Source organism: Osmerus eperlanus, chromosome 8, assembly GCF_963692335.1.
Source record: "Osmerus eperlanus chromosome 8, fOsmEpe2.1, whole genome shotgun sequence".
Taxonomy (NCBI): domain Eukaryota; kingdom Metazoa; phylum Chordata; class Actinopteri; order Osmeriformes; family Osmeridae; genus Osmerus; species Osmerus eperlanus.
In genome coordinates this window covers 12,279,340-12,296,647 of record NC_085025.1, presented here as the reverse complement: position 1 = coordinate 12,296,647, position 17,308 = coordinate 12,279,340, and the positions used below count along the sequence as shown (strand labels likewise).

The 17,308-nt window shown below is 40.0% G+C and overlaps 2 protein-coding genes across 5 annotated transcripts; one reads left to right on the top strand and one right to left on the bottom strand.

Annotated features, from left to right (window-relative positions):
- The first annotated feature begins 850 nt into the window (after nucleotides 1-850).
- On the top strand, nucleotides 851-6,178 carry si:dkey-177p2.18 (phospholipase B1, membrane-associated). The gene is made up of 14 exons (XM_062467426.1): nucleotides 851-1,052; nucleotides 1,135-1,193; nucleotides 1,749-1,816; nucleotides 1,977-2,020; nucleotides 2,214-2,334; nucleotides 2,641-2,692; nucleotides 2,895-2,975; nucleotides 3,178-3,243; nucleotides 3,405-3,496; nucleotides 3,990-4,071; nucleotides 4,318-4,419; nucleotides 4,650-4,745; nucleotides 4,874-4,945; nucleotides 5,447-6,178. Exons 1-14 carry the CDS (start codon nucleotides 1,022-1,024, stop codon nucleotides 5,609-5,611), a joined length of 1,131 nt encoding a protein of 376 aa, XP_062323410.1. The 5' UTR covers nucleotides 851-1,021; the 3' UTR covers nucleotides 5,612-6,178.
- Nucleotides 6,179-12,970: 6,792 nt separating this feature from the next.
- On the bottom strand, nucleotides 12,971-14,973 carry LOC134024773 (H-2 class II histocompatibility antigen, A-R alpha chain-like). 4 transcript variants are annotated; one of them, XR_009930924.1, is made up of 5 exons: nucleotides 14,860-14,973; nucleotides 14,385-14,642; nucleotides 13,985-14,260; nucleotides 13,634-13,840; nucleotides 12,971-13,300 (listed from the first exon to the last, which is right to left on the bottom strand). XR_009930924.1 is itself a non-coding variant. In XM_062467442.1 (4 exons), exons 1-4 carry the CDS (start codon nucleotides 14,915-14,917, stop codon nucleotides 13,710-13,712), a joined length of 723 nt encoding a protein of 240 aa, XP_062323426.1. In that variant the 5' UTR covers nucleotides 14,918-14,973; the 3' UTR covers nucleotides 13,360-13,709. The 4 variants fall into 4 exon arrangements, 3 of the variants coding, with proteins under 3 accessions (XP_062323426.1, XP_062323427.1, XP_062323428.1); XM_062467442.1 differs by lacking the exon at nucleotides 12,971-13,300 and having other exon boundaries at nucleotides 13,360-13,840; XM_062467443.1 differs by lacking the exon at nucleotides 12,971-13,300 and having other exon boundaries at nucleotides 13,360-13,840; nucleotides 14,604-14,642.
- Between the last annotated feature and the right edge of the window lie 2,335 nt (nucleotides 14,974-17,308).

The window sequence follows — 17,308 nt, the reverse complement described above, 5'->3', positions numbered from 1 at the left end:
CTACAAAACAACCAGTAACTGGTAACTGAATGCCTTTACGTTAAACAGCAATGGCTGGTAATTCTTCCAGCAAATTACTTGTGTGATGCATGGGTCTCCTGATGCAACTCCGCAACCGAGCCTTTCTGCTTCATGTAATGGGGTCTGAACTTTGTCACTCAGCTGTTTTGGGTGGGGGAGATAAGGCTAGCAGCATATAGTGCCTGTGCCCTCAGGCCACTCATCACATTGTGCTGTCCCTGCGAGCGACTGACCGACTGGCTGGCTTGTGCCACTATGGGATGGCTTTTGATTGCTGTGGCAACGTACGCTCTAGCGTCCTGCTCTGTTAAAGGTAAGTGCTAGAACAAGCATAAGGGCAAACAGTCTCTGTGCATATTGAACACACATGGTCACACACATGGTCACACACACACCCACACACACCCTGTCAGCGTGGTTGCTTTGTTTTCCTGAGTGAGGGGCCTAGTGGAGGCAGGTTGATGCTGGTTCAGATAATGGAGCACCTGCTAACAAAGAATTTGGCCGTTGACTTTGAAACATTTGATAGAATGAGTATTACTGCAGTGCTTGTGATGATTCAAACTCAAGAAGATTTAATTTGACGAACATCATCGATGTTTTCTTGTGAAGAGTCGTTTGTTTGTTTGGTGTTAAGTCATGTTTTTGTAGTGCTAAAGATTCCATTCTCTCTTTCTCTCTCTCTTTCTCTCTTTCTCTCTCTCTCTCTCTCTCTGTCTGTTTCTCTCTTTCTCTCTCTCTGGCTCTCTCTTTTTTTTCAAGGCAATGATTGGTGGTGGAAATATGAGGAGGGCCTCCGACACTACAGCCAGGATGCTCTCCTCAAGGCACTGTCTCCTCTGACCACTCTTCAAATGTACCATTAAAACCACAAGTGTAACTGGAGCATCATATGAATTCATACATGTTTGTTTTCTTCCTACCACCCATATTTTTCTAGGAGTTTCCAGAGAAAACCAGACCGGTGAACTTCAAACATGATTTGTTCCAATGTCCGGACATGAGTCCCTCCCCTTCGGTCCCCAATTCAGGTGAGCCACTGATCCTGGCTCTGAGAAATCGGATCACGTTCTCTTTTCTGTGCTTCTTCACCTTGACTCCTTTCCCACGCAGTTGAGTTTGTGAAGGCGGCTGACATCAAAGTAATCGCTGCCCTGGGAGATTCCCTGACAGTAGGTGTTTGAGGACTGAGTCCTGTGTCCTCTTTTTTTCTTTTTTAGAACACTAGTCGTACAGAGAAGCTCTTTGTTTTAGTTTCTTTTCTTCATTCAGGAGGACTGCACTTGACATTTGACACTTCAGACCTTTCTCGTGAAAGAAAACATAGGGCCTGGATTAACACTGATTATGCAGAAAGAAACAAAACAAAAAACACACACAATTGGAAGACTTTCACTTTTGCAAATCAAGTTACTGTATTTCAGATCAGTTACTACAAAATATCGAAGACCACTTTTTTCTTCTGCAATCCTCATTTTTCTGTGATCCAACTTGAGCATGATCAGACTGATGATCATCTCTGATATGATGGATTTCACAAGACACACACATTGAGTGAAGGTTACATTTAACCCTCACAGTTCCATGCATAAACTATATGGCCCAGTGAAATGAACCATAATCGTGAAACAAGCACTTACATTAGTATTCCATATGCTTGTTGCTTATTCTAAATGGACTCTAATGGTCAAATGCTCAACTATAAATTACTATGATGTTTTTTTTAGACTGCGATTGGTGCCAATGCTACCAATGTCCTTGGTATTCCCATTGAGTTCCGCCATGTGTCATGGAGGTAAAGTGTCTTGGAGTTATAAGCATACAGTTATTTTCACAACATACAAAATCCAAGAGTAACTCAAAATCAAGAATAACTTCCAATACAGGTTCTTTGCTTTTGAGTTCAATTGTAAATTTGAGTTTGTAGTTGTGCAAAAACATGCTCCTTTCAATAGCATTGGAGGCCATGGGTCTTTTAGCGATGTCATCACACTGGCAAGTAAGTAACTTATTTGTTTGTATAGATATGCATATGACACATGCAGTGTATCCTTTTATAAATCTATAATCAGTCGAATCTTACTAAGAAACAGAATACAAGCTATTTCCTATCAAGACTACCTTATTTCAAGTAATTCAAGTCAAGTCTATTGTTCAAACCAATGATGTTTTGAGCATCGATATTATTGCAGACATCATCAAGCTCTTCAACCCCAACGTGATTGGCCCTGCCATGTGCAAGACAGTTCATGGAAGCCCCGCCCCTCTCAGTGAGACAGGCTTCAACCTGGCCGTGACAGGACACAATACTTTGTAAGAAACTCTCTTGCAAATGGATCTGATTTAGTTGTGTTACCATGCCCCCACTGTCAACGCAGAAAGTATTTTGTGCCACAAGTACCTTGCTCCATGAACGGGAGGACCCCAGGATAAAAGCCCTGCTCCCAAATATCTGCGGATCCTGTCTTCAGGATACTTTCTGCATTGTTTATGTTCCATATTATTGTATCCCAAATAACACACTGGAGGATTTTGCATCCCTCAGAATGCTTTCACATGTTTCACCTTGTTAATTGATCATCATTGAATTGAAAATGTCATTCAATGGTTTGTTTCTAGCAATCTCCCTGGGCAGACAAGACACCTCATTGATACTTTGAGAAAGTTTGAGGTAATTCTTCATTCACAAAATGTACCGAAAGATTTTGATGCCCTTTGATGCAATTTTTGCCCCTTTTAATAAAGGTGGCAACACTACTTTCTTTATATTTATCCGGTACATATTGTATATAATATATATAATATAGTATATAGTGTATATATATATATATATATATATATTACTCTGAGTACATTTCTCTGTCTCTCGTCAGGACCTGAACTTTGAGGAGGACTGGAAGCTTCTGACCATTCTTATAGGCATGAATGATATTTGTGATTACTGCAAAGATAAGGTATGTTGGTGTGATGTGCTGGCTCTTCACTGCCTCAACCTAACCTCATTCTCCCTGAAATACGTGAAATACATTGTTGTACTTTGTGACATCATGAAGAAGCTTAACTTCATATTTGGAATTGTTTGTGTCCTGTAGAGCATCAGGACAGAAGAGAACACTGCATTTTAAAATCACTGTGTTGCTGACTTTTCTTTAACAGACTCTTTTTTCAGTGGACAATTTCATTCACTATATGACCGTCTCCTTGGAGATGCTAATGAATGAGGTAACAGGTCAAATATCATGTATCTGAAATGTACCAATGTATTTGATACATTTATGTATTTATTACATTTCAAAGATACAGTAGACCAAGTGCATGTAGTCTCTGTGCTAACTAACTGTTTTAGTGGAAATGTGTGTGTGTTTGTCTCCATCATGGTCCAGGTACCACGAATGATAGTGAATGTGGTTCAGATCTTACCCATGGAGACCCTGAGGGAAGTCCATAAGCCCACACCTGGCTGCCTGCTCCAGAGGTGAGGTGCCTTTCTAGCCTGGGAAGTTGACTAATCTGTGAGCTCATGTTTATTTGCTCTGACATTTTAGTCTGGTAACATGCCCATACAAACAGATTTCCCTCCGGTGTGAAAAGTGCAATGCCAATAAGAACCATTTATCTGACATGGGGCAGGTTTGACTGCAGAGAGCACTGTTGATGCATTTTTGAAAATAACAAAATAACGTGTTGTTGCTCTGATTGGTCAAATTGTATCCAATTGTGTCCAGATACAGTCTGCATCCATTGATAATGCCCCTCTGCAAATGAAACTGAAAGATTCCAGACTTAAAGCCTTTCTTCTTTTTCTTACTTCCCTCGTTTTCACCTTTATTCCTTCCATCATTCATTCTGTCCCACATTCATTCATCCATTCATTCAGTCCTATTTTAATACATGCAAATCATCCTGTGAATAACTTAAAGTTAGAACAACCCTCTGTATCTCATTCTGGAACCTTCTTCCTTTTACAGGTCGTTCTGCTCCTGCCTCATAAAGCCAGTGGCAAGTTCCCCTGAACTCAGGGAGCTAGTGGAGGTCAATTTACAGTTCCAGGTAGACAGATTTCATCCTTCCTTTTTGAACCTGTCCTCCACAGGATATGGAAGCTTGAATGTAGGCTCAGAATGTCACCTGAAGTGAAAGGCTATTGCCTGGAAGACTGTGTTTATATGAGCAGAGTATAATGACAATATATTACAGTATATTACAGTTGGTTATGTTTCGGCATGGTTATGTGAGCCGACCATCTGCCAAAAATGTTTTCCCATATGACACAAAATTATGAATAATTCTTTCCAGAAGAGACTGGAGCTGCTTCTCTACAGTCAGCGCTTCTTCAGGGAGGACTTTGCTGTCATTCTTCAGCCCTTCCTGAAACATGCTGACCCTCCTCGCCTTCCGGTAGTCTCCATTAAATACTTGAACACACACGGTGACTATTGGATCATCAAGTGGAAACATGTAGAAAGAGTAGAGGACTTGACACTGTAGGATTTGTTATTCCAACTGTGTTCAAAGATAGCAGCAAGGGATTAGTGGTATTTGTAAAACACACGAAAAAATATTGGTTCCAGAAGATCAAAATAGCAAATCTGAGAAGAAGTGTCAATATCACTTTTGTGTCCAAACAGGATGGGAAGATCGACATGACTTTCTTCACTCATGACTGCTTTCACTTTACAATAAAGGGCCATGAGGAGCTCGCCAAAGGCTTGTGGAACAACATGGTGAGCACTAAACAGTGTTTATTAATTGTCCCACATAGGACACCATCCCATGTGGGACAATTAATCCACCAATAGGCTCTCATTCTCTCAGACACCATCCAATAGGCTCTCCTTCTTTCCCCCGACAGTTCCAACCTGAAGGAGGCAAATCTGTTGTTGGCAGCTTTTCTGACCCCATCGATCTGATATGCCCATCCATGGTAAGAATGAGATACCTTCTAAATATGAGTGTTTTGCCTCATCTTCCTTTTACTGAACAAACTACACCTTAGTTTCATTCAATTGGACCATGCCCTTAATATGGATCATGTTACCAGATCAAGTTTCGAAAGTTAAGTCACATTACTTTCCAACCAGTTATTGATTGAGTGATTGATTGAGATTGGTTATGTAATGTGACTTGACAAGGAAATTTTTGGGCCGCTGTGTATCTGATGGAATTCATAAAGGAGGAAACGGCAGCCATGAAGTTTATTTTATTTGACATGCCATTCAAATTTAAAAGTGAATCAAAACACTTCCTGTTCCTAAACCCTGTGACTGTGAACCGTATATTCACTTCTGAGCGTCTTATCAATGTCTGTATCACTTTACTAATTATGTAGATGATGGTTATAATGACATTGCCGACTGCATAACTACCGCAAGTGCATGACTGCATGATGGACTGACTAACTGACACGATTGTTTTGAATACACAGGATCATCCATACATCTACACCAGACCAGGCGCAGCCCCAACAAACCAGCCAACCGTACCCAACGACCCCAGATCGGCAGGCTCTGGGAAGACAGACATCCATTTTTATTTCCTGGTTTTAACAAGTGTTCTGGCAGGGCAGTCCATTACATTAGCCTTGCTGTAGCCCTCCTCTTCAAATCTTCAGTCAAACCTGAACTATGTTTTATACAGTAACATATGGGGTGGCTAAAATGCATTTTTCGAGAAAAACAACAACTGTCAATATCCATACGATTGAGTAAATTTAGAGGTAGGTGCATGCACAAACAAACAATGTTGGGGTAAATGTAATTGGTGCCCATTGCGTGCTTTATCATGCACTGAACACAAGAGGGGGGCATTGATCTACAGCCAACATTACCAGTTAATCTACAAATTACGTGCCATTGAGGATGTGTTTTTGACTGATATTGAACCATTGATCCAAAATGTAGTGACTATGAAGCAGACATAATTGTGAAAATAAATGTTAATCAAATCAAAGGTTTGCAGTGCAGACCAAAACTGCAGAGCAGACCACCTGGGATCAGTGCTAAAAGAATGAAGTGTGCATTTAAAAATAAGTGTCCTATCCTGGCCTTTAACATGGAACTGTCAATAAACAACACATGCATTAACCATTTAATCGCAGTCCACATTTGGAAAGAAAATCACAATCGAAACGGAACAAAAGAGGCAGGTGAGGGCTAAATTTGGGTCTTCTCATTTCCTTTAATGGGTTTGCTCAGCGATGCTAATTCAGTTAGCCCCTTTTCTCTCCCCTTTTGAAATGAATAATTGAAAAAACACAAAAAAAAACCAATACACACCAGTGGTTGGGAAGTTGAAAGCAATGACATTATAAGGAGGTGGATTTATAAAGCATGTTATGAAGTGAACATTTAAACCCTGAAATACAGGCATTAGGTTTCCCGGTATATTGACGGGTAACCTGAGAAATGTTTATTGGTTCATCATATAAAGCAATTAGGGGATGGAGCAGCTTGTGCATGGCTGACAGCTATTGTTTTTGATGACGTTCCCTTTTTTTATTTCCCTTGTAGATGCACGTTGTACAATGCTAGCAAATGGTCTGTCAATAACACCATGAGATAAGTCCTCCTTTACGTATGTAGAGTAGCATTTTGTAATTTCAGGATACCTTTTGTGACTGGTACATTTGATTTCCCTATTGTTGCTTTCAGACATAATCCACACAATCGCAGGTCACCTTTTTCTCATGTGGACCCATCCTGCAGGGTAATCATGTCCCTTCAACACAAGTGTATCAGTGTCTTTTAAAAAGGACTTTGTTATCGCATTCATAGTAAACCCACTTCATCTGCAAACAGAACTGTACTGTACTAAACAGAGTCAACACAAGCCATCCACTGACGCAAAACTGTCTTTATTGTTTCTGATTGGTATCTTAATAGTAAAGGAGGACATTTGAACTAACCAGCACAGGTTGATCTGTGTGATGGGACATCATGAATGAGGTGGGATGGTTCATATTATGTTGTGTGTCACAATCATAGAAGTTACATACACTTCATTTCAGATTGTACCATGAACATGCTGTATATTGGCATTAACTCTACAGACTTCCATGGCATTAGTATGAGGGGACCTTCATTCTGAAAACAAACAACAAATAAATATGTGTTGAATTGTTAATTGTTACAAAAAAAACCTTAGTGACAACCTCTGTTATATTATACACAATCATTATACATATCAACATGGTCCAAAGGCTTCTGTTCCGCTAGCAGCATGCAACACATGGTTTCAGTTGTTCTTGTTTTCTCCTTTAGTTCTCGAAAATCTCAACAGTGTTTATAATGTCTACAGTGCATCTCTGCCGCTAACTCAACACTAAGGTACATGAAATAAATAATAAATGATGTGGTCATGGTGGCCTCAATCAGAAACAAAATAACAAGGTGATACACATAGGAAGGCCAACATATACTATTTTTATTCATGCTTGTTGAAAATGAATTTGCACTATTTGTATCTTTTGTACTATTTGTATTTTTTGTACTATCTGTATTTTTAGATTGTAAATTAAGGTTACTTTATATTTTATTTTTTATTTTTATTCTAAATGCCCTTAGTATTAGCTAGACTTTGTTCCTTTTGTATAGTTAGACCACATATTTAAGTTTTAAGATTCCTATGTGTTTAATGTATGCACCTTCCTGCCAAAGTAAATTCCTTGTCTGTGCAAACTTTCATGGCGATTAAAACCCATTCTGATTCTGATTCCGTAGCCTACGCTCCTCTGAAAGCTGCGTTGTTCTATTGACTGGCTTGTTCTCTTGGCTTTTTTCTTCCGTTTTTGTCTTGTCTTTGGTCCACCTATATAGGTCGAATTTGGCCAGGTAGCCCGCCCCCACCCCACTCCCTTATGTCAATTGTCAATTATGCTTCAGGAGGTAAAGATCAATTGTTAAAATAAAAAGGTGAAACAAATAGACAGAAACCAAAACAAAGCACATCAAAAAACACTCCAAACCAAGTAATAAATCAGTTAAAATAAATATACAAATACACACACTGTACCTCACTTCAAGCCTGAGACTGTTATAACGACATTGCCGACCGCATAACTACCGCAAGTGCATGACTGCATGATGGACTGACTAACTGTGACTGACACGATTGTTTTGAATACACAGGATCATCATTGTAGTTTGTGCATGTTCAACATGGATTATAGGTCAAAAGTGAATGAACGAGTATTTATGTCATCTTGATTTCTTACAGGGTGAGTCGTTGTTACCCATAACCCGCTAGCATTCTGCTAATGAATGCTGATTGGTTAGTGAAGGACTGACTACGACCAGAGATCCGTTTGATGGCATCTGAAGCGGAACCAGAATGTCAGTTCAGAACCCGGAAGTTTCCCAAGAGTGGGAGTTATCCCCTATTTATCTCTGGACCAGGCCAGCCAACCGTACCCAACGACCCCAGATCGGCAGGCTATGGGAAGACAAGACAGACATCCATTTTTATTTCCTGGTTGTAACAAGTGTTCTGACAGGGCAGTCCATTAGCCTTGCTGTAGCCCTCCTCTTCAAATCTTCGGTCAAACCTGAACTATGTTTTAGAGTAGACAGTAACAGATGTGGTGGCTGAAATGCATTTTTAAAGAAGAACAAGAAGCTGTCAATAGCCACACAATTGAGTACACTTAGAGGTAGGTGCATGCACAAACAATGTTGGGGTAAATTTAATTGGTGCCCATTACGTGCACCATCATGCACTGGAGTCAGGTGGCTGAGCGGTTAAGGAATCGGGCTAGTAATCCGAAGTTTGCCAGTTCGGTTCCCGGTCATGCCAACTGATGTTGTGTCCTTGGGCGTAAGTCGCTCTGGATAAGAGTGTCTGCTAAATGACTAAATGTAAAATGTAAATGAACACAAGAGGGGGCATTCATCTAGAGCCAACATTACCCGTTAATCTACAGTGCCATTGGGATGTGTTTAGAGACTTGTTGCTCTTGTGGTTAGTGGTAACTGACTTAAGTTTTTGTAAAATGTAAATGATAAGAGCGATAAGAGAGATAAGAGAGCGATAAGAGAGACTTAAATTGTTGTACTCGCTGTGATATATTGTTTTATTATTGTTGCTTGCTTTTTTTCTACAGGTACACTTGCACTTATAGCAGTTCATGTTGTTTAATTGTAACTTGTTTAACTACATGCTCTTATGGTTCTTCCCTTTGGCACTTATTTTGGTTGTTCACAATGTGTGCTTCATGTTTTGGCTACTCGCAATGTTTTGTGGCTATCTCGTTGTTATGATCAGTGACCTATGCACTTTGTAAAGCTCTCTCTTGGAAGTTGCTTTGGATAAAAGCGTCTGCTAAATGAATAAATGTAAATGTGTTTGACTGATATTGAACCATTGATCCAAAATATAGTGACTATGAAGCAGACAGAATTGTGAAAATAAATGTTAATCATATCAAACGTTTGCAGTGCAGACCAAACTGCAGAGCAGACCACCTGGGATCAGTGCTAAAAGAATGAAGTGTGCATTTAAAAATAAGTGTCCTATCCTGGCCTTTCACATGGAACTGTCAATAAACAACATGTATTAACCATTTCATTGCGGTCCACATTTGTAAAGAAAATCACAATCGAAACAGAACAAAAGAGGCAGGTGAGGTCTACAATTGGGTCTTCTCATTTCCTTTAATGGGTTTGCTCAGCGATGCTAATTCAGTTAGCCCTTTTTCTCTATCCTTCTGAAATGAATAATGGAAAAAACACAAAAAAAAAACAATACACACCAGTGGTTGGGAAGTTGAAAGCAATGACATTATAAGGGGTGGATTTATAAAGCATGTTGGAAAGTGATTTAAACCCTGAAATACAGGCATTAGGTTTCCCGGTATATTGACGGGTAACCTGAGAAATGTTTATTAGTTCATCATATAAAGCAATTAGGGGATGGAGCAGCTTGTGCATGGCTGACGGCTATTGTTGTTGATGACAAAAAAAGCATTGTTTTATTTCCCTTGTAGATGCACGTTGTACAATGCTAGCAAATGGTCTGTCAATAACACAATGAGATAAGTCCTTTATGTATGTACAGTAGCATTTTGTAATTTAAGGATACCTTTTGTGACTGGTACATTTGATTTCCTTATTGTTGCTTTCAGACATAATCCACACAATCGCAGGTCACCTTTTTCTCATGTGGACCCATCCTGCAGGGTAATCATGTCCCTTCAACACAAGTGTATCAGTGTTCCACACACAGTGTCTTTTAAAAAGGACATTATTATTGCATTCATAGTAAACCCACTCCATCTGCAAACAGAACTGTACTGTACTAAACAGAGTCAACACGAGCCATCCACTGACGCAAAACTGTCTTTATAGTTTTTGATTGGTATCTTAGTGGTAAAGGAGGACATTTGAACTAACCAGCACTCCACAGACTTCCAGGGCATTAGTATTAGGGGACCTTCATTAGGAAAACAAACAAAAAATATATGTGTTGAATTGTTAAATTGGTGTGATTATGTATCTATCTATGAACTGTCAGGTACAGTGTTTTCTGACCGCTTAGAACTAAGAACTAAAACATTGTCAAGTCATTAGATCGGAGTGCAACTGAAGAAGGCTGAAGAAGGGGTCAGATGGCTGAGTGGTTAGGGAGTTGGGCTATTAATCAGAAGGTTGTTGGTTCGATTCCCGGCCGTGCAAAATTACGTTGTGTCCCTGTACTTACTGTCAGTCGCTCTGTATAAGAGCGTCTTCTAAATGACTAAATGTAAAAAATTATTGTCACTCGTGAAAAGGTTTTACTTACAGCACACAATGGATAATCACGACCACATTTGACATCACACTGTATTGTAGTGTATTTCTTACTGCTCTAATGTACTCTCCTACATAAATATAAGCACACTGAGTGTGTAAATATTTACTTTATATCACATCACCATTGGGCCTTTACTCATTACTGATAGGAAAATATTCATATTGGTCACCCAATCCACAAACAATCTGAAATGTTAATGAAACAGACTTGGTCAAACAGGGAAAAATACAAATATATTTTTTAAATTGCTTGTCACCTAGCAATCTGTCCAGTTCATCAAGAGATGCCTTTGGCCTGTTACAATAAGATTGTTATCATTTGTTACATTTTACATTTAAAAAAATCAATTATTAGGTATTATACTATTGGGATAGGAGTGGGGGACCAGCACTGTCTCTAGGGGAAAAACCTCAGTGACAACATCTGTTATATTATACACAATCATTCCAAAGTCCAAAGGTTTCATGCAACACATAGTTAGTCTTGTTTTCTCCTTTTAGTTCTCGAAAATCTCAACAGTGTTTATAATGCCTACAGTGCATCTCTGCCGCTAACTCCGCCTTCCTCTCTCAGAACAACCTGCTTGACCCCAACCAATCGGGCTTCAAGACTGGCCACTCCACAGAGACTGCCCTCCTTTCAGTCACCACTGCCCTCCAGTCTGCCAGAGTGGCTTCAAGGTCATCCGTCATCATTCTGCTGGATCTTTCTGCAGCGTTTGATACGGTTAACCACCAGATCCCGCTCTCCAGACTTTCTGAGATGGGCGTCACTGGCACTGCACTCCAGTGGATCTCATCCTACCTGTCGGGAAGATCCTACCAGGTCTCCTGGGGAGGCAAACCTTCAGGCCCTCGCCAGCTCTCCACTGGTGTCCCACAGGGCTCCGTCCTTGGACCCCTTCTCTTCTCTCTGTACACCACCTCACTTGGACCAATCATCACCTCCCATGGCTTCTCCTACCACTGCTACGCTGACGACACACAGCTGTACCTGTCGTTTCCCCAACCGATCCGGGGATCTCAGCTAGGATTGAGGCCTGCCTCACAGTCATCTTCGCCTGGATGACCAAGCACCACCTCCAGCTGAACCTCGCCAAAACAGAGCTCCTCATCGTCGTGTACAGCCATCTGATTACAAACGCTATATTGCGTTGGCACCTTTGACTTTATGTAAATTTGGACATGTACAGGCCGCTGTTGGGTGTCTTCAACATTTCAACAGTGTCATGTCTATTTCCACGTCAAATTACACGGTGTTTGGTGTCAGTAGTACGTAAACAAGAATACAATTTAATTGCTATAAAGTAACAGTGGCATGTCTTCTTGAACTTGAAAAGGTCTCCAAATATTCCAAACGGATACATTTCATACATCCGTCTTGCCTTTGTACTGTTATACCAAGACAGGCAAAACATCTTTAATCCTGTATTTTTGTATTTATAAATACACAAGAGAGCTTGTATAAGTGTAGGAAGTACTGTAACCCGAGACTAAATCTGTCATATGAATACATTCTATCAGTGTTTTCTAGAGAGTACCAAATCCTACATCAAGCACATGAGAAACTCTTAACAGTTAGGGTTATTACCTTTTTTGATAGGACTGACTTTCCACTATAACTTAGTAAGCATAAAAAAAAACAAGAATTAAATTACCTTTATCTCAAGAGCACAAATAAAAAAATACTGACCATGTCCGAACAGTGAGGGGAAGATGAACAGGAGCAGCAGGCGTTTAGAAGAAAGGTTAGACATGTTTCCACCTCTAAGGTTAAGTTGGTGTCTGTTAACAACAAGGAAACTGATGACTTCATACTGAAAATGAAGAAGTACAAAGAAACATGCATGCAGAGGTAAAAAGGGCAGCACGTTTACAGGAGAGAGTATGCCTTGTCAGTAAATGAATCCATCTTGGTGAGCATCTTGTGTTACACTTCGAGTAGAAATAATTACAATGTCTTTACAGTCACACACTACTTTACTATTTTATCACATCATAAATGTACATTCTGAAAATGAAGTCTGCACAATGGCTAGTGACTACTAGGAGAAAACAAGTGGTATAAACATTGTTTATGGAGGAAGTTTGTAGAGGAAGTCTATAGAGGAAATGATCTTTCCGTACATACTGCAGTGTAACAATAAAGCTATTGCATAGTTATATTAAAGGGACATACAGATTATAATGTAACAGTACAAGAGTCATCTGTTATTATATATAATGGTACTGTGTAACTTAAATCAGCAATTGTATTGCTAATATAACTGTCCGGAAGATAAATAAGTTAGAGGGTCTAATAATTGAATGTAAAATATACTTTGACTTGTTCCTCTTCAAGCACCCTGATTTGACTGTGGTTGTTTTACAAGGAGGAATGTTTTTTTTTACTTGCCACTTCCTGTAGCAGCTGACAGTAAGAACCTAACCAGTTGTCTTCTCAAAAAATGTAGTAACCCTCGTGACTCTCTGTAGCTGTTGCCAACCTCTATTATCTGTGGAAGCCATGATAGGTATGAGAAAAGGTAGTTGTTTTTCAACTGTCAAATAAGGGCAACTAATAACAGGATATCTTTATTTATGTTTTTATTGTCACCAAGCATATTATGTTAACATAAAATAACTTGATAGCAGTGAAAAACATTTGCATCCGCCTCACTATTTTGAGAGTGCAGAAAGAGCTATTGCATAGTTATCTAAGTTCCACAGAATGTACCTTTACTATATTAAAGGGACATACAGATAGTAATGTAACAGTACAAAAGTCATCTGTTATTCTATATAATGGTACTGTGTAATTTAAAGCAGCAATTGTATTGCTAACATACCTGTCCAGAAGAGAAATAAGTCACAGGGTCTAATCATTGAATGTAATATATACTTTTACTCGTTTGTTGTTCTTCTTCAAGCACCCTGATTTGACTGTGGTTGTTTTACAAGGAGAAATGTTCCGGCTGCCACTCCTAAAAGCCCCAGAGTCAGACCCACTCCACAGAACACAGCTGGACCTGCACTGGACTCATTCACCTCCACCTCTGGGGGAACAGCAGGACAGAGAGGTCACTTACCAACTTTGTACATGAGTCAATGTTCAGTCATCAAATGTCAGATTTTGATTTTATTACACTGTGAATAAAATCTACTTTAAATAAACATAATTTGATTCTTTATAATCTTACCCCAGAATCGGGTTCGGGGGCTCTCCAAGGCTGGGTGCTCCACAGTGCAGGCATAGACGTCTCCATCCTGAGGGGTAAAAGTAAGGGTGGAAACCTGGAAGAACGTTCCATCTTTGTTAAGGTGATAACGACCCAATGACCCCTCTGTCAGTTCCACGTTATTCTTGGTCCACTTCACGTTGATGGATGGAGGGAAGAAATCATTCACAAAGCAAATTAAGGTGTTTTCTGACCCCAGCTCAATTTTTTCTTTGGGGTAAATGGTGCTTCCAGGTGCTTCCATGACAAACAGAAACCGGAAACAAAAGTTGAAAAGTAGATTTACATATATTCACTCATCACAAAGCTGAAATCTATACACCACCAAACCCAGATGACAACAGACAACAGTCTCCCTCACCTTTGAGGTTTGGTGGGAAGGAGGCAGCCCAGTTTCTCTCCTGGATTAAGTTGGTATGGCAAAATGTTCTGCTCAGTTCACTATATTGGTAAACTAATTGTCTAAACTTAGCATATTTAAAATTTTGGAAGTGAGGGACTGTCCACATTGCCTCCTTTTTTTTGAAGTCTACATAGAACACCTCATCCCCATCTACCTCCATAACAACCTGAAAATCACCTGAATCAAAGCATCCAAACATGTATTGAATTTCAGGACCTAAAATAACAAAAAACAAAGATAATCTCTTAACCATTTCTGAATGCAAATGCTTGTCCAATCTAGAAATATTTAGGTGCATTTATTTCAAGTTATTTTATTAATATTACTGTTGGTATTTGTATTATTTTACAGTTTCATGTATTTCATTGTTGTTTTGATCAAGAACATGAATTAATAAATAAAAGTTAGAAAAACAACTTCATCCAGTGCTTACCTATTGCCGAGGTGTATACTGCCACACTGAGAATAATATATTTAATAAAGTAGTTCATACTTTATCTCAAGAATACGAACTGCAGATACAAACTCAGTCTAAGAGGGAAGCAATGGAAATAAAGGGTGACTGAAACTAACAGGGTAGTTTCAGTTGTGTTGTTATTGTTAACCTTTTCATGTTCCTGTTAAATTTGCCTGAAAACGCCTAAACAGCATACCCAAAGTAAATTGGAAGCTGTTCTTGAACCATTTGGAGTACATGCATGTAAATGATCTCTTTTGAAAGCTGACACTCTGAAGTTATGTCCCCTGTTGTCAGGACCCCTGTCAGTCATTCTAGTGTTGAGTAATAGAAGCTTGAACACAAGGAAAGTGAAAATTTCTATTTCCGCCTAGATTTTGTTTTGAAAACAGAGGCCTGAATAGGCCTAGAGGTGGTAGGTATTATCTGGAAGACTAAATTGGACCACAGGTTGAAGCCTTACCCAATTCAAATCAAAAGTCAAACATAATACCACAATATATTCATATTTGACACATGTTTTTATAAGAGTACATCCAGGAATTTTCTAAAAGGGTCTTTTGGAGACTCCAAAATGACCCTTTGTAACCAAGGTCAAGGTCAAATAAAAAGGTATTATTTTTCATAATTGTTATCTCTGGCCCATCTCTGGTACTTAGAAATATCATATATAATAGCTAAATCCCTAATTAGTAATACTGAAACACAAAAACTGAAGCATGAACACATTGGAGTGCTTTATCTGATTATGGGGGGGGGGGGGCAGGACGCACAGACCTAGTTGGCTTTAGAGGGCTGTCAACGGGGCATGGAAGCTCCTATTGGGTCGAACAAGGTGTCAATCAAAAGGGGAGGGTTCAACGGACATTTTGAGACCTTCATTTTGTAAATACTCCGTTGATAAACCGGAGAAAATAACATTTTTATGTGAACAAGTTGTTTCTTCCGTCGGCTAACTTGCATAATGAAACAAAGGATAATGGCTATTCATGAACGTAAAACATTGTATTTGGACGAATTACTTTACATGGTTAGATACTTTGAACCCTTGGGACTTACGCAGATCAAGTTTTGATGGCATGATTTGCACACCTGGACCTATTTGAACAACTTAGGGTGAGTACAACTTTTTTCTTTGGCATTGTTGAAGGAATGTTCACCGGAAAAAGACGTTGACTTTGCTTGCTATTGCGACTTGATCTTGAATTGGTTTATTTCAATGGAAGCACAAGAATCGTAGCTTTCCAACGATGTATAACATGTGTAGCGTCTAAAAAATATATTTGTTAGAATTTAGTGCGTCGTAACTGAGGAAGGGGGAGGCAGCATTTTTGTCTCGCGGGCGAAACAGGAGCGTAAACAGGTACAGTGTCAGAAAGATCTTGTGGAATTTTATAATGGGAACTATACCGAAACCGCCTGAAAATAATTGTTTGTAGCTTTTGTATGGCTCCATTGATATACAGTATAATTATGAATATGCAATGCTTTTTTGTGTAACATTTATTTGTCTTGTGTTTATAACTTATGATGCAAATGAAGATGACAGGCATTATTTCAAATCACATATATGTCACAGCACATTGGGTGTGTCAAACTCATTATACATATCAACATGGTCCAAAGGTTTCATGCAACACATAGTTAGTCTTGTTTTCTCCTTTTAGTTCTCGAAAATCTCAACAGTGTTTATAATGCCTACAGTGCATCTCTGCCGCTAACTCCGCCTTCCTCTCTCAGAACAACCTGCTTGACCCCAACCAATCGGGCTTCAAGACTGGCCACTCCACAGAGACTGCCCTCCTTTCAGTCACCACTGCCCTCCAGTCTGCCAGAGTGGCTTCAAGGTCATCCGTCATCATTCTGCTGGATCTTTCTGCAGCGTTTGATACGGTTAACCACCAGATCCTGCTCTCCAGACTTTCTGAGATGGGCGTCACTGGCACTGCACTCCAGTGGATCTCATCTTACCTGTCGGGAAGATCCTACCAGGTCTCCTGGGGAGGCAAACTGTCAGGCCCTCGCCAGCTCTCCACTGGTGTCCCACAGGGCTCCGTCCTTGGACCCCTTCTCTTCTCTCTGTACACCACCTCACTTGGACCAATCATCACCTCCCATGGCTTCTCCTACCACTGCTATGCTGACGACACACAGCTGTACCTGTCGTTTCCCCAACCGATCCGGGGATCTCAGCTAGGATTGAGGCCTGCCTCACAGTCATCTTCGCCTGGATGACCAAGCACCACCTTCAGCTGAACCTCGCCAAAACAGAACTCCTCATCATCCCGGCTAAACCCTCCATCTCCCACGATCTCTTAATCACCCTGGGATCTGCGACGGTGACCCCTTCATCCTCTGCCAGGAACCTTGGGGTTATCATGGATGACGAGCTCTCCCTCACAGCCCACATTGCTGCAGTCTCCCG

Bases quoted from the DNA above. Each gene is read 5' to 3' on its own strand.
- si:dkey-177p2.18 (XM_062467426.1), top strand. From the start codon at position 1,022: ATGAGTCCCTCCCCTTCGGTCCCCAATTCAG. The intron at 2,335-2,640 runs GTAAGAAACTCT...GTTTGTTTCTAG, and splicing joins GTGACAGGACACAATACTTT to CAATCTCCCTGGGCAGACAA. The intron at 3,497-3,989 runs GTGAGGTGCCTT...TTCCTTTTACAG, and splicing joins CCTGGCTGCCTGCTCCAGAG to GTCGTTCTGCTCCTGCCTCA.
- LOC134024773 (XM_062467442.1), bottom strand. From the start codon at position 14,917: ATGAACTACTTTATTAAATATATTATTCTCAGTGTGGCAGTATACACC. The intron at 14,643-14,859 runs GTAAGCACTGGA...TTGTTATTTTAG, and splicing joins AGTATACACCTCGGCAATAG to GTCCTGAAATTCAATACATG. The intron at 14,261-14,384 runs GTGAGGGAGACT...TTGTCATGGAAG, and splicing joins CTTCCCACCAAACCTCAAAG to CACCTGGAAGCACCATTTAC.